General features: G+C 34.9%; 1 protein-coding gene across 1 annotated transcript in view; it reads right to left on the bottom strand.

The window, feature by feature from the left end:
* The window catches only part of CACNA2D3 (calcium voltage-gated channel auxiliary subunit alpha2delta 3), a 479329-nt gene that overhangs the window by 134599 nt on the left and 329816 nt on the right, over positions 1 to 14914 (bottom strand). Inside the window, exon 14 of the mRNA XM_049826767.1 lies at positions 3442 to 3459. Within this exon, the coding sequence (XP_049682724.1) occupies positions 3442 to 3459 (18 nt within the window). The remainder of the gene's footprint in view (positions 1 to 3441; positions 3460 to 14914) is intronic.

Raw genomic sequence — 14914 nt, 5'->3', positions numbered from 1 at the left:
AGATTGCAATTGACATATAAAGTGAAAATTTTAATGCAGCTTTCTGAATGGATCACTCAACTTTATATACATTATGAAACTGAAAACCAATAGCCTCTCGTCAGCAGGAAACAGGTCAAAAGGAATGCTAACCAGGGTCAAAATGTTTACTTCATCATTATTTTGTACTTCATTAGATTCAATTTAACTCCTATAATTTTATAAAAATGCTAAAATCACTAGTCATGCACTTCAATGAAATAGCAGCTTTGCAAATTTTCTATTTTCTATTCCCAGTGACAGTTAATTCAACAATTCAAAGTATAAGAAGGTAAATGATGCAGGGAATGATAAATGATGCTCCCAAATGGCTGAAAGATGATAGCATCAAGATAAAAGGAGGGCAAAGCACTACTTACAGAAGTTAAGGGATAACACAGAAAGAGAGAAGAAAGCTGTCAGGAACTTTTGGGCAACAAATATCAAAACATTTCTATATGGAGGAAATACGATTCCATTCATGAGAGAAACATTAAAAAAACTTTCCTAAATGTTCCTAAACACAACTATCTGCTTCTCATTTGTGTGCCTAATTTATTCACGTCTACCTCTTCACACAAGCTAAGTAGAATAAAACATCACAGCAGGAGTAGGACAACAGATTTTGAATCCTGCTGTGTTTGCTCAAGGAAGCAAGTAAAGCTTTCTTACTAGGAAACTAAACACCTTTTTGAGCTATTAAGGAAGAATAGCTTTTGCTCATCGATGAATACAAAAGCTGCTTTTTAAAAGTGTTTCAAAGATAAAGGTCATTTGGAAGCCAAACTGAAAAAGTCTGGAAATTGGTAAATTTGATGACTTTATTTTATTACTATTTTCAGAGCCCTGTGGGATGGTTACCTAAAAACGTGCAGAAAAGCAACATAGAGGACATATCAAATTCACATAAATTTGTTCCATTTGTCTGGTTAATGGCTCTTTCCTTTAGATACATTAGACCTTTCTAGACATATTTTCTTCTGAAAGCTACATAACCATGTTAAATCAGCATCTCTACCACCTGAAATTATGGTGAGTTTTTGGGGAGGGGTTTGTGGTATTTTCTATTTTAAGTATAGGGTATATCACAAAGATCTTTTCAAGACAAATATCATGGTGCAACAGACATCCACCTTAAGCTCCTCATACTTCATTTCACTGGCACTCCACTTCTGAATTTGCAACAATTTGATTTAGAGCAGATAGCATAACACTAACAGGTTTTAATTGTAATTTAACTGCTGTAGACAGTTGAAAACCTACAGGTCTTCAAAATCAATAGCTAATCACCGTAGAACATTGACTAAACGCTGAGAAGACTGTAGCCAGTCTTTCACAGAAAAGACATAATGCATTTCATCAAGATGACCAAGTATTTATAATGGATATAAAATAGTAAAGGTAAACTTTGAATGCCACATTTTTCTTTCAGATCACTCAAAGATTAAAGTGAACATGTTTTAGAGAGACATGACTGTTTGAAATGTTTATAGAGAAAACATTTGCAAGATGATACATAGATTCCAACAAAAATACAGTACAAGTTCAGACACCATATGGCAAAACATGTACGCTAGTGACTAAGTCATTCATGAAGGCGTGCATCAGCCCTGTGCTGCTTCCCTTCACCTTGCAGATAGCAAGAGATTCTCTTGTTTTGCTCATAAGCTCTAAGGCCATGCTTATGAAAAGACTTATTTCTTACCTGAATTTATCAAAAGCCCTTCTGGATTACTTGTACCTGTCTTCCCTCCCCATCCCATTCCTTCTTTCCCAGCCCTCTCCTCTTTCTCTGCATGAAAGTAGTATACAGTCAACTAGACATTATGCATACATATACAAAATACGTGGCTTAGTTCTACATTATTTTGCTCAAGTGTTAAACACACTGAAAATTGGCATTTTTGACCTTCCATGAAAAACGTGTGCTTTTTCGCTAAACTCGAACTTGACTAATTTTTACCACAACGTTTTTTAATAACTCAGAACTGTGGACATCAGAGCGTATAAAGACACAATCTGGTAAACGGCCTGACTGGTTATATCTTTCTGCACCAGCAATATTATAGCCTCGCTCTCTTCTTCTTTCTGCCAACTGTTAAGAGAAGCCTTTGGCATAAACTTTTAGACAAGCAGGTGAACATGAGAAAGCCAAAGTTAGCCAGTCTAGCCAGTCTTTTAGTCCTTCTACTTTTCCAGGAAGCTGTAAACAAAAGATTTCTTTAAACCATCTATTTCCAGAAGAAAAAAAAAGCAAGTTTTTGTTACCATGTCACATTTGGTAGGCTCTGCAACTATCAAAATGTAAGAACAAACTATGGACATAGTCCGCTGTCACAAAAATAGTGTATTACCTGCAGATTTGAAATAGAATTTTCTGAGCTCTATGAGCAAGGAAATTTCAAACATACATAGCATCATAAAAATAAAAGCTCCCATGCTCATATTTCTTGCTTTTTAAACTAAAAAGTGGATGAGATACATTAATGGATCATTTCAAAGTTTTGAGTTCTGTGGATGCCTTCAGGATTCTGCAAAAGCTATTCATTGAAGATCACTTAAACTATAGCTTTCATTAAAAACTGAACTTTGACCATCACCCAAGACTGTTAATAACAGTGTTGTTTAACTGATTAATTGCTATGACATTTCTTTTTAAAGGTGCCTTACCTAGCACAATAAGAATGACTTGGACAAGTGAGTATTGCAATTTCCCTGTATATTCCATTCATTTTTTCATGTTAATATTTTTCACCGCTAACTACAAAACAGCATCTAGATTTTCTATTTTCTGGAAGCTTTAATTACATTTGTGAAATATACACGGATGGTGCAACAGGCATCAAGCAATTCTTCGAGTTTGCCACAATCAATTGTGCTATCATGATGTGCAGTGGTGACTCTGGTAACATACCATATCAATGCAGAAGTTGTTTAAAGGCAAGAGCATGTTATATGAAAACTGTATGCAACCTATCAGAGAAGGCAAATGTTGGATGTATTCAAAGGTGTGTTGACAGATACAGTGGGGAGCAGTGAAAGGGTACCAGCTACACCATGGGTTCTGCAGCCTCTACAATGGAGACAAAATGATCCAGAGATGTTTCACAGGGAATAACAGGGTGACTTTTTTTAATCCTTACTATTATTTCAAATTGTTGATAAAATAGTCTCCCTGTTGCTTTAAAGTTGTAGGCTACTATATGCCTATCATGTTAAAATAGCTCATATGTTTGAAGAGCTGCCCTCAGCAAGTACCTTAGCTGGCCTTCATGTCAGCTACCCTTCTTGCTGCTCACCTCCAGAGCCCCCGTCACGGTGAACTGTTTCACTGATCACTACCATACCATGCTCACAACACCATGGAAACATGAAGGACTAGTGACTACTTTGAATGACTAAGATTTGATTAAAGTATTTTACCTTTTGAGCCTGAGGGAGCTGGAAAACAACAAAACAGAACAAGCAATCATTATACATTAAATTAATTTGAACAGCTACTTTAGCTGTTGTAGTCAGAAAATCACAAACATAATATAAAACAAAGTATAAAGGAAAGAAACTAGAGAAACTAGGTTTACATTGCCAGTTGATTCAACTTATTGAAAGCTTATTAACTTATTTTATTATTTGACAGCTTGTCTACTAAGTAACACAAAAGCACCATGCAATGTGTTAAATACCACAATACTGAGAGGGACTGTTTCCTCATCAGATGTGGTATCACACTTGAAGTAGTTCCATCTTCCTATACACATATATAATTCAACATGAAGATAGTTTTAGTTTTAAAACATGTAAACCTACACTTATTATGAATGAAATTGACATTAAAAGCGGTTTATCATATTGAAGTAGAAGGTTGTATGCTCTATGACAGAGAAAAGAAAAACAAAATGGTAATAGAAAGTTATTGACTGCTTATGCAAACCTATTATCATATATGCATAATATACAATAATGTATGCACAGGACAATACATTTCTGTACTGTAAACACAAGTATGATTCTAGGTACATATATGCAAATAAAAGGTGTTTATGCATACATGCATATTTATATCACACAGGTGTTCTTAGATAAGATTAGCCATACCTAGTACCTAGCCATGCATAGTATTTACTATAAGCAACAACTCATGTAAACAGGCACAGAGAGCAGGGAGTAGACTCCATTACATATAAAATACCTTATTTATCAGGAGTTGAAAAATGGGTTCTGTTTTCACTTTAGGAAGAAGAAAACCCATTGTAGGTAACGGAGAGGAACTCAGAAAAATAACCTATTACAGGCACAATACAGTTTTCCCTTTTTTTGAATTCTTCTCCTCTAACTTTCATACTCATAAAGAAATCCACTATACACAGCAATTTAGCCTTGTGCTAAATCCACCTTCTCAGAAAATGTATTTTTCCAATACAAATTGTTTCTTTACAGGCATCAGCTGAACATAGAAACAGGCAGGTGAATCAATACCAAAAAGACCTTCAAGATCTCCAGTGAGCTTCTGACTGACCTTTTGTCCTTGCTCTGAATTAAAACAGATAGAAAATACAACTTCCATATAGTACTCTGCTAAAAGCTAATGTCCACATTAGTATAGGTCATGAAAGAGAATTGTCACGTGCTCTCTAATTCACAAATACTGAAAGCAACCAGCCACAATTTCTCTGTCTTCACAATATAAAATGTAACAAAATCCATGGCAGGGAGAATTGCTGCAAGTAAAATCCTTTCATCCTAAAACCTGAATGATCCAATAGCAAAATACAAGCCATGGTCACATTAAAGTATGACTTACATGTGTCTCTTCAAAACCTGTTGTTTAAATAACTGATTATATAGAATGATATAGAAGGGTTGCTGCAGAAATTGCAGATACCTGATGAACTGTAAATACATGAGCTAAATCCTGTATAACAAGTTAGAGCATTACTTAGAGCAGTTTAAAGCTTTTCTGAATGTTTATCTACTTACTAGTCTTCAACTTGGTTAACTACTTTGATAAATGGAAGCTTTTTCTTTTTTTCATTCAAACAAAAGGAGAAAGTTGCAATACGAATTTTTTACTTTCCTATTGAAACACTGAAACTAGTTTTCCCTCTAACTGTTTTTTGTGCGTGTGTGCTTTGGGGTTTTGGTTGGGTGTTTTTTTAATGCCACCTTCTTGCTAAATACATGTAAAAATTACAAGAACCTTTTCATTGGTATCTCAGATAAAGACAGGTGCAGTAAAGAATGACGTCCAAATTTCCACCTTTGGAATAAATACTAAAGAACTCTACAGTTTGCCAAAGCCCACTACGCATAGCAAACTCATACTTTTCCATAATGAGCCAATTTGTATGCCATATTCTACAAAACAGTACTTCAAGTACAGTCAAGGCATCAAAGGCAACATATGCAATGTTAGGTACAGAAGTATCACTGCAGAAATACTTCCTTCCAGATAATACTCAAACTAAATTAGAAAGCTTATAGCCCACATACAGTGGAGATAGGTTCAAGAAGGGGGGTGGGGGGGGAGAATATTAAAAACCTGAACAAACATAAAAACTCAAAACACAAATGCATGCACACACACAATGCTCTACTGGGCCTTCAAATTTAAGTTGAATCCTTATACAAATATTAGTACTCTCTGATGCAATTTTTACTGTTTTCAGAACTTGAGTTTACTCCTATTTGAGCACATCCCTTCAGATACATATGGTTTGGTCAAGTTTTGCCATGTGAGGGAATTAGTCAGATGGAATCCAAGTGAGGATTTCCTATTAATAATTAGCACAGAAACTAGATGCTACATACTGTTGTATATGAAACTAACCCTATTGCTTTTACTGAGATTATTTTCAAAAGGACATAAATAAGACTTTACAAATCAGAGTTCTATATTATGTGTAGCTGAATTCAGTTTGTCAATCCCATCTATAGCCTTTTATAAAATCAAGACTATTTCCTTGCTCGGAAATATTAGTAGGCAAAGCTCTTCTTGATTAAGAATAAAAGGGTCAGCAGATGTGATTTACATCCCATTATGCCTTTTCCTGGGCTGGCATTCTTGTCACTTTTCACCTAAGTTTAAAAATCCAGGTTCACAGTTGTTTCCTTTAAAAAAAAAAAAAAAAAAGTCTGTTACAGCGAGACAAATCTTCATTCTGTTGCTGATTTGAAACTTGGCTGTTACAAGATCCTATATGTCAGCAATTCGGTATAATAATTGCTACAAATTCCTTTGAAATAAACTATGGAGGTTTGTCTGACATTACCCCTTCTGGGAGGCCATAGGAAACAAATAATTTTCCTAACAATAACAGTAATAGTCCTTCGGTCTAACCCTTTATTGCATAGTCTAAAAACTGCCTGTCCCTGTGTAAAACCCAGCGGGTACCTCTGATTCCTGTGGTTCGCTTTATACACTGCCAAGAGGCAGTTTCGCAGTAAACTACGTGATCTTTCCCTGGCCCTCAAAAAGCACTGCAGATCTTTCTATTCTACTTGCACCTATGGTAAACCATGCCATTTTGGTGTCTTTATCCAGCTCCAGCCATCCCAAAGTACCTCCTGTTCCTATTTGTTTTCCATTACTGCCTCTTCCTCCCTCTAATGATTGTCTCTGAAGAAGACACATAAGAGGGCATATATCTATTTTCCTTGCTCCTAGTTTAACATCTGGGTAATACACGTTTTGTTAAAATGACCGTGGCTGAGGTGCGGGGAGGCAGTCTGGCCGTTTGCTGTCTCCTGGTTGTTGCAGGCTGGGTCAGGAGGAGCCCTCCGCACGGAAGTGTAACCTCCCTCCGCACGGAAGTGTAACCTCCCACGGAAGTAAGTGTAACCTCCCTCCGCACAGCTGCTGAGGAAGAAGAGGCTGTTGCAGTACAGCCAGGTATGGCAGGGACAGGAGCCTGCAGACCTATAAGCACCAGGGGAAACCTGAGAGGATTTTCTGATGTAGAAAAGCGGACTTTGGGATTTTGATGGAACTGTGCAAATTTTGCTGCAACCTAAAAAAAATGGATAGGTTAAAAAGCTAGATTAGAGCATGGGGCCTTGCAAGGACACAGCGAAGAAAAGGGAAGGGGATTTTCTTTCAAACTCTATTTTAATCTATCTTTCCCAGAAAACCCAAATTTTCTTTACCAAACAAATTTTCTTATTCTACTTTGTATTGTAGAAAAATACCCTTCAAAGGCTGCAAGCCCCTCGAGGTTCACAGTATGCTTGATTCCAGTAAGACACGTTAAGAGTTCCACCTCTAAATTCAGGTCAACCGGGGGTCCTGTCACACAATATAACACAGAATAAATAACTGTAGGAGGTTTCCCAATACTGTTATTGCACTCAGTGTCATGCTTTCCACATTTGCAAATAATCTAGTATTGTTTTGAGCCCTTCATGGAAATGTGTTTGGTATTATCAGAAAAGGAAAAATTATAGACACTTCTAACGTGGTAAAACAAACCAAGACAGGCAAAGGAGTCCAGCATCAAGGATGTTGCACTACTTCTTGGATCAGATAACTCTGAGGTCAACATGAACGAAACAAACAAAACCATAGATAGATCAGAAATACTGTCTCTAGACGCAGGAAGCATATGTTACAGGACCAGTAGTTCTGCTAAGTACTCCATGCCAGACCTCATAAAACTCTGTCTCCTTTCACCCTTAACAAAAGAAGTTCATAAAGACTGATTTTGTAAATGACTCCATGATAATTCCAAAACAAAAAGGCTGTACACTTCTAAAATATTTTATAGCCATTTCAAAAATTTATTCAAAACGTATAGCTGTATGTCCTAGACTTCCAAGAAATCAAGTTTAGAATTCTTAAAGAAAAAGAGACTAGTATTATAAAGTTATTGTTCTGTTGGATCAGAATTCAACTTTACATTTGTTTGAAGAATAGCAAAAAAAAATATCTCCTGCAGGACTAAACTATACCCAACAGTTCCTTGTTACACCAATAACCTATGATTTCTATTATTAGAGAAACAAAAATAATATAAACCACTGTGAAATTAACTTTCCATTTTCTATTATTCTAATGATTGCATGAAATTATCTTTGTCAAAAAATTATACTATTGCAGTGTATTTATGTTAAAGTATTCAAAAATAAATAACCTTATATTCACTGACCTCATTTCCACAGTCCTATTCTCCTGCCAAAGCATTTAAATAAATGTCACTAGTCTCAGAAAAAGACTAACAACCCTACTACTGCCTTGATTGTTCCATAATCAGATAGAATACAAATCAATAAAAATTAAGTACAAACATGCCAGTAAATAATCAACAAGTATGAATACAGTTTTGATAGTACAGCCATCAGTTTTGATAGTACAGTTTCTGGGGTGGAACAAATTTAACATCTATGCATAGCTAAGTTTATGGTGGTTTGCAACGTTTAGATTCATCCTGTACACATCACATACTGACTCTGAATTTGGCACTGAATGTATGTATTAGAAATTTTACTTTTTGGAAATACACTTTCAGGAAAAATGTGAAATATCGTGGCAAGCATGTAGGTCCTGTACTTAAATCCACAGCAAGGATGAAGATGTCACACATGTCAGTGAAGCTCCTCAGAAAAGAATGAGGCAAAGAAAGACTAGAACTCTTAGTGCATACCTGTGCCGGATACTCTATAATATAGATTGTTAGTTTATGGCATCATAAAATATAATTAAATGTAGGGGTAGATAATGGTTTATTTGCACGTATAAAGAAATGGAAAGCATTTCATACATTGCTAGGCAGGCTTCCACAGCTTTTCCCCAAAATGGCAAAAACTTGGTAAAGAATAGAAAGAACATTCAAACTCTGGATTTCTAGCAGGAAATATAAATTTTCTGCTTTAAAATCTACTTACTCAGTTGCTATAAGATACAGCATTTAAATATCACATTTTTTGACAATTTTTCTTTTACAATCTATGCACTTATTCTCCACTTCCTAGAACCATGCAAGTACTAGAGGCTTGAGAGATAATTATATGCATACATGGAGAAAGAAATAAAATTCAGCCACCTACTAGGATGTTCATGTTAACATTTCCGTATAAATATCAAATGAGTGACATTAACCTGCAGCTTACTAGGCCAACATCTGTAAGGAAAATGCACTTCATTTTTCAAGGGATTCAATACCAAATCCTTCTTTGTTCACATAATCATTTTACTGTGCTACCACATATTTTGCAGTAACTACAGCACTTTAGTCAAGGATAGACTGTGCATTGCATGCAAAGTATACCAGTCAGAGGAAACGTAAATGTTGCTATGGAGAAGAGAGTCATAAAACAGAGATGAAAACTACAATTCTAGTTCTCTCTTTAAAAAGAATTCTATAAAGATGACAGAAAGGAAAGAAGTTAGCTCTTGTGGAATATGCAAAAGAGAAAACACAGGAGCTGCAAAGGTCTGATGACTGAAATTACGAAATAGCAGAGTACACTAAAAAATTACATATACGTTCCAAACATCTTTGTAATAAAATGGCTCCACCCTTTGAAGATTTTACACATTTTTCTAAAATACATTATTTTTATTAATGCAAATGACTCAATAATTTCTAATGCACTGTCTAGCAGCCTTTTTTTTCAAATAATTAACACACACACAAAAAAACCCTAAATGTGCTCCGCTTGCAAAATGTTTAATTAAGTCATCTCTGTCTGCATCTGCTCTCTGAACTTTGTGTTGAAGTTAACAGAAAAGAAATCCATACTTGTAGGAATATTCTTACATTTTCACTCTGAGAGTGATTGACTAAACACTGGAGCAAACTGCCCAGAGAGTTTGTGGAGAAGTTCAAAACCCAGTTGGACACAGTCCTGGGCAACCTTACTCCAGCTAATTCTGCCTGAGCACAGGGTTGGACTAGATGATCTACAGGAGGTCCCTTCCAGACTAAGTTATTCTGTGAGTCTGTGACTGTGATTTTTTTCATTGCATAAAGTAATTGTTCTCTTTTTCTCATGAATACAAAATATTGACAGGAAAGATTGTATTTAAATTACCCAGAGTGATTACTTTAAATGCAAAGTTTGTTTAGAAACTTTAGTCATAAATAATTATTTATTTTTTTTTTAAGAATTATGCTGATTTTACAAATAAGCCACATGACTAAAGATCAAAGTATCAGAACTGATTCATGAAATCAGACAGTCCATGAACATCATGTACACCATAAACAAAATTTTGGCCTCATGCATTCGTGTTTAAATGGAGTGAGTTCTATTTTCATTATTACATCAATAAAGAAAAATTTGTTAGTGCAAAATAGATGTCCATGGTTAGTTCTGTTTACATATGCAAACATATATTATGTATAAACATTAATATATTTAGATTTCCTAATAGAAATTATTGATATAACTATTCTCTCATCTGTTATATAGTAGATATTTCCTTCCTAATCAAAAACTGTACAAACATTCATGCATGGAATTGGAATATTTTTCTAAATAAAGATAACTCCAAATAACACTAATGGTTGTAAGACACACATCATGTAACACTAAGTGACACAATTTACAGTAAAATTTTTAGGGTTTTTATCACATACAGAAAACACTGAAAATAAGTTTCTAAAGATGGGATCATCAGTGTTAGAGTGCTACCAAGAGCAGAATAATTAAGAAGTCTTTTCAAAATGTTGTGGCTATTTGATTGTTGGACTATTAAGTTTTATGTTTTGAGGGTGACCTTCAAGTTATAGAGACAACTAGTTCAATTGCACTTCAGCTGTGGATAACATGAACAAGAGAACTAAATGTGCATAATACATTTTCATTCCACCACAAAGTAATTTAATGCTGTTTTGTGAGACTATAAGTAAATTTTCTCTGAAATTTGTTCTGTTGGGTTGTTCTATTGGGGAACACATAGACTCACCTTGCATAAAGTGGGATAATATTTATTTTAGGGGCTGGCTGTTTTGACAGTCCTTGTTGTATCTCATGTAGGATCTGTGCATTGACTTCAAATTCCTGCAAGTTCCAACTCTCAAGTTGTTGCAAATATTCTGGGTTACAAACACACAAAGGGTCTAAAGCTAATTAATATATTCTGTAATATCGCTAAACATGAGCTCTACAATTGACTCTAAGAGGATGGATAAAATGATGACCAGCAGCAAAGAGCTACCCTTCATGATGATTTCCTATGCTTACTTAAATCTGGTGCCTTTGTTTTACTGGTTACCAACACTTGGACTGCATAGTTATTCTGGCACTGAATGACTTATTAGTAGGTTTGTTAAATTCATACAGTGCTTGAAATGTTCCCATTTCTGGGCAGAGCTGCAGAACTAATTGCTCGATCTAGAGGCACAGGTCCCTAAATGTTCCTGGCCCTGAAAATTATCAGAAACTTTCAAACTGCTAGAATACAGATTATTATAAAATCTGAAATTTTGATACAACTTAGATGACATGACTGGTGATAATGCCCATATTTCCATTTATATATATTATTTAAATTTTAGTGAAATAGTAGGTTTGGGGTTTGTTTTGTTTTGCTTTAATCAATGTTAGTGGTCAGTCAGTCTGTCTCTGTATAATACCGGTACAGAAGTGAACATAGCAATGCAAATAATTTGGAATTATTATTCTAACTTCTCTTGCTACTGAGAAAATGCATAGATGTGTCCAGACATGATGTTAAATTTCACTGACGATCATATTTCACACTGCATACTAAGTTAACCTGAAAATAATTAAAAGAAATTTACATCTTTATTATTGTGGTTTTGTTTTTTTGTTGTTTGGGAGTTTTTTTACTGTTTTCTGGTATAGCAGTCATATTGTTTCAGAAAACCATTATGTATGCTTCTGCTGCCTCCAAAATTAGTTTATTTACACTGCACATTGTGGGGTTTTTTGCTTGTTTGTTTTCAACTATTGTTTGGTTTTGCTTTCATATAAGTAATAGGGATGTAGTATGTTTTTAATAAACTATGACTTGTCTGTCTTGAATGTGTCCACTTTTCTTTTACTAGTCTAAAATCAAGATCAATTTAAACTTACACTATAGCACCAGATCAGAGTTTAGTATAAATCTGACGATTTGACCTCACCCACAGTAAAGTATCTAATTTAGGTAAAAGTTTGAAGATACAGGAAAACAGGTTTTTAATATTTAAAATAAATTAACAAAATTAAAAGTATTTAGTATGCAACTTATTTTATTGTGCTTGCTTTTAGCATTAGTTGATTTACTAAAGCACCAGTTTAGAAAGCTCACAATTTAAATCACATCAATGTTTACTGAAAAGATGAAAAATCATTGAAATCCCTGGATACCAAAAAGGTGTAGGTAAGTGGATTAAGAACTGGATACGGATTGTCAAATGATAACAGTTCTTTATCCCTTTCGTAGGACCAGAATCTTTCAACTCCCATTTATAAGCAAATTTATCTTGAATATTTAAATAATAGCCCTTCAAAAAGCTTTTAGACATACAAAGAGAATAACCAGGGAAGCCAGAACAGGGTGCAGAAGCAAACTAAGGCAGAAACTGAGAAAGAACTTCTGATCATACGTCTAAAGTCTGGTAAAAAAAAAATACCCTCTCGCTACAGTGAACTTAACCGTGTACTATTCAACCTTAAGGGCACTGAAGAGGTTTCACATTGTATAAGACAATAGTACAGTGTCCATTTTGTCTACATACACAACAGAACTGAGAACAATAAACCTAAATTCTAGACAACAAGCACTTTTTTCAGCCTTGCTCTTACTCATAATATCAAAAGGAAAAGAAATGTCTAAACCTGAGCATTACTACACATAATATGACATCCAACTTACTTGTAAGACTCTGGTTCTCATCCATGTAAAATGGCATCAAATTATATGGTTAGGCTCTTCCTCCTTTTATACCCTTAATACTCTTTAGTATTTATTAGCATTTGTACCACCTCTAGAAGAACAGATAGTGTCATTTTAATTATTACTAATGCTAATTATTTCTAAAAGAGATATTTAGAAAGACTGTTAGGAAGCCGATAGATAATATCATGAGCACCCTTCCCAGAGAAATAGTTCTAGTAAGAGAAAAATAACTGCACTTTAGTGAAACAAGAGCTGGAAAAAAAAAAAAAAAAATCATACTTGTATATCAAATTTAAAAAAATAAAACAAAAAAACAAAAACCAAAAACCAGTAAAAATGGTCTGTGTACTGTAAAGACTTGTTCTGAATTACCAGGAGGGAGAGAGGGAAGGGAGGAAGTGGAGGAAGGAAAAAAAAGAATCAACCTCAGAAGACAGGTGCATCTATACATACTCATTCATCTATTTGTTTGTTCTCACATAAATGCCCTTTCACATTTGGAAAAAGGGCAAATTCCTTGACAGTCCTTCTAGAAATTAAAAATAATTTCTTAATCAGAAATCCTTTTAGGAGCTAGACTCACATCCTCTTTCTCCCACGATAAAATCCACACTGGTCCAAAGCAAGACCAAACAAGACCCGTACCCAATACCTATTAGAATCAATGAGAATCTTGCAATGAGTTCAGAGTGCTTTTGATCTTGCTCTGTATTAAATCTTACTTGCTCTATATGCCAATGTAAGACCAATATCTAAAGATAACCACTTTCTGAGGAGGGATGAAAGTGTATTTGACTTAATGAATGTGTAAAGCAAACAAGAATTTCTTCTAAAACTTCAATTTACTAGTTGTGTTTGTGATTTTTAGCATGTTACCATGATTGTATTAAATGGGATTGCCCTTCTAGAACAGATTTGGTTTTCTATGGTCTATTCTGTAATCATCCAACATGCTCTAAAAAGGGAATTGCTGTAAGAATGTGTATAGTTGAATTATTCCAAACCACTCTCTTCTCCATTTTTTTCACAGAGTGCCATTTCTTCTGTCTGTCCAGAGCACTGCTCTGGCAGAAGAAGTGAAAGGTGTAGCAAGACTCTGCTTCCATTCCCTCTCCCTTACTCTCGCAATCAATCCACATATTTTAGGGGTGCAACTTCAAAATCTGAGAATCCTTTCTCCCTTGCTGTAGTTAGTATTCCCAACGTAATAGGAGTGAAGGAATCTACCATGATGAAAGTTTTTAGTACCTAGCTTTGAAAGTTTGTATTAAGCACAATTCATACCAGACATTCAGTTTAACCTTGTGGAATGTGCATTTAATAAGGAAGAAGAATCTTTTGCTGACATTTACTCTATTACGTGTAAACAGCATCATTTCAAGATCAGTGCAGTTTGGACTGTGACCACAAAACATGCAAAGGAGAAACAGATTGTAAATTACTTGATGTCTAGCAGTTTCCTGTAAAAGTAAACTTTTTCTTATTTGCAGGGGACGCTATTTACAGGTATGAAGGCAAAACTGATCTATTAAAAGGTTTATACATTGTTTTGTGTCAAGGACACGGGGTTAATAATAAAAAGATTTGTATTCTGTGTAAAACCTGCCCTGGCATCAATGGACTGACAGAACCTATTTACAATATTTAATTCAATATGATTTTGCTTTCCATTATGTTTATTTAAGTTTCTTGTTGTTTCAGTTGTTGATTTTTCACTTTATGATGAAAACAATGAACGTGCAATTGAAAAAGGAAAGCTTTGGCTAATACCAGGACAAAGCAAGGCACTTGCAAAACTACTGTGGAATGTTTAACACATAAACACAGGGGGAAAAAATAGGGAAAGTATGGACTGACTTCAAATGACTGAAGTTCAGCATGCAAGAACAAGACCAGAAGAACCAGACATAGGGAGAAAATCAGAACGGAGGATCTCATCACTAAGACAGTTACAGACAATAAAAGTAATCTATCTGCTTTTGATAATGAGAGGACTAAACTGATCTTGTAAGAACATGAATCTGTGATACAAAAGATTCTAGGAATGTCAAA

Source organism: Accipiter gentilis, chromosome 23 (assembly GCF_929443795.1).
Source record: "Accipiter gentilis chromosome 23, bAccGen1.1, whole genome shotgun sequence".
Taxonomy (NCBI): domain Eukaryota; kingdom Metazoa; phylum Chordata; class Aves; order Accipitriformes; family Accipitridae; genus Astur; species Astur gentilis.
Note: the sequence above shows the minus strand (reverse complement) of the source record. Positions and strands in the feature narration are given on the sequence as shown.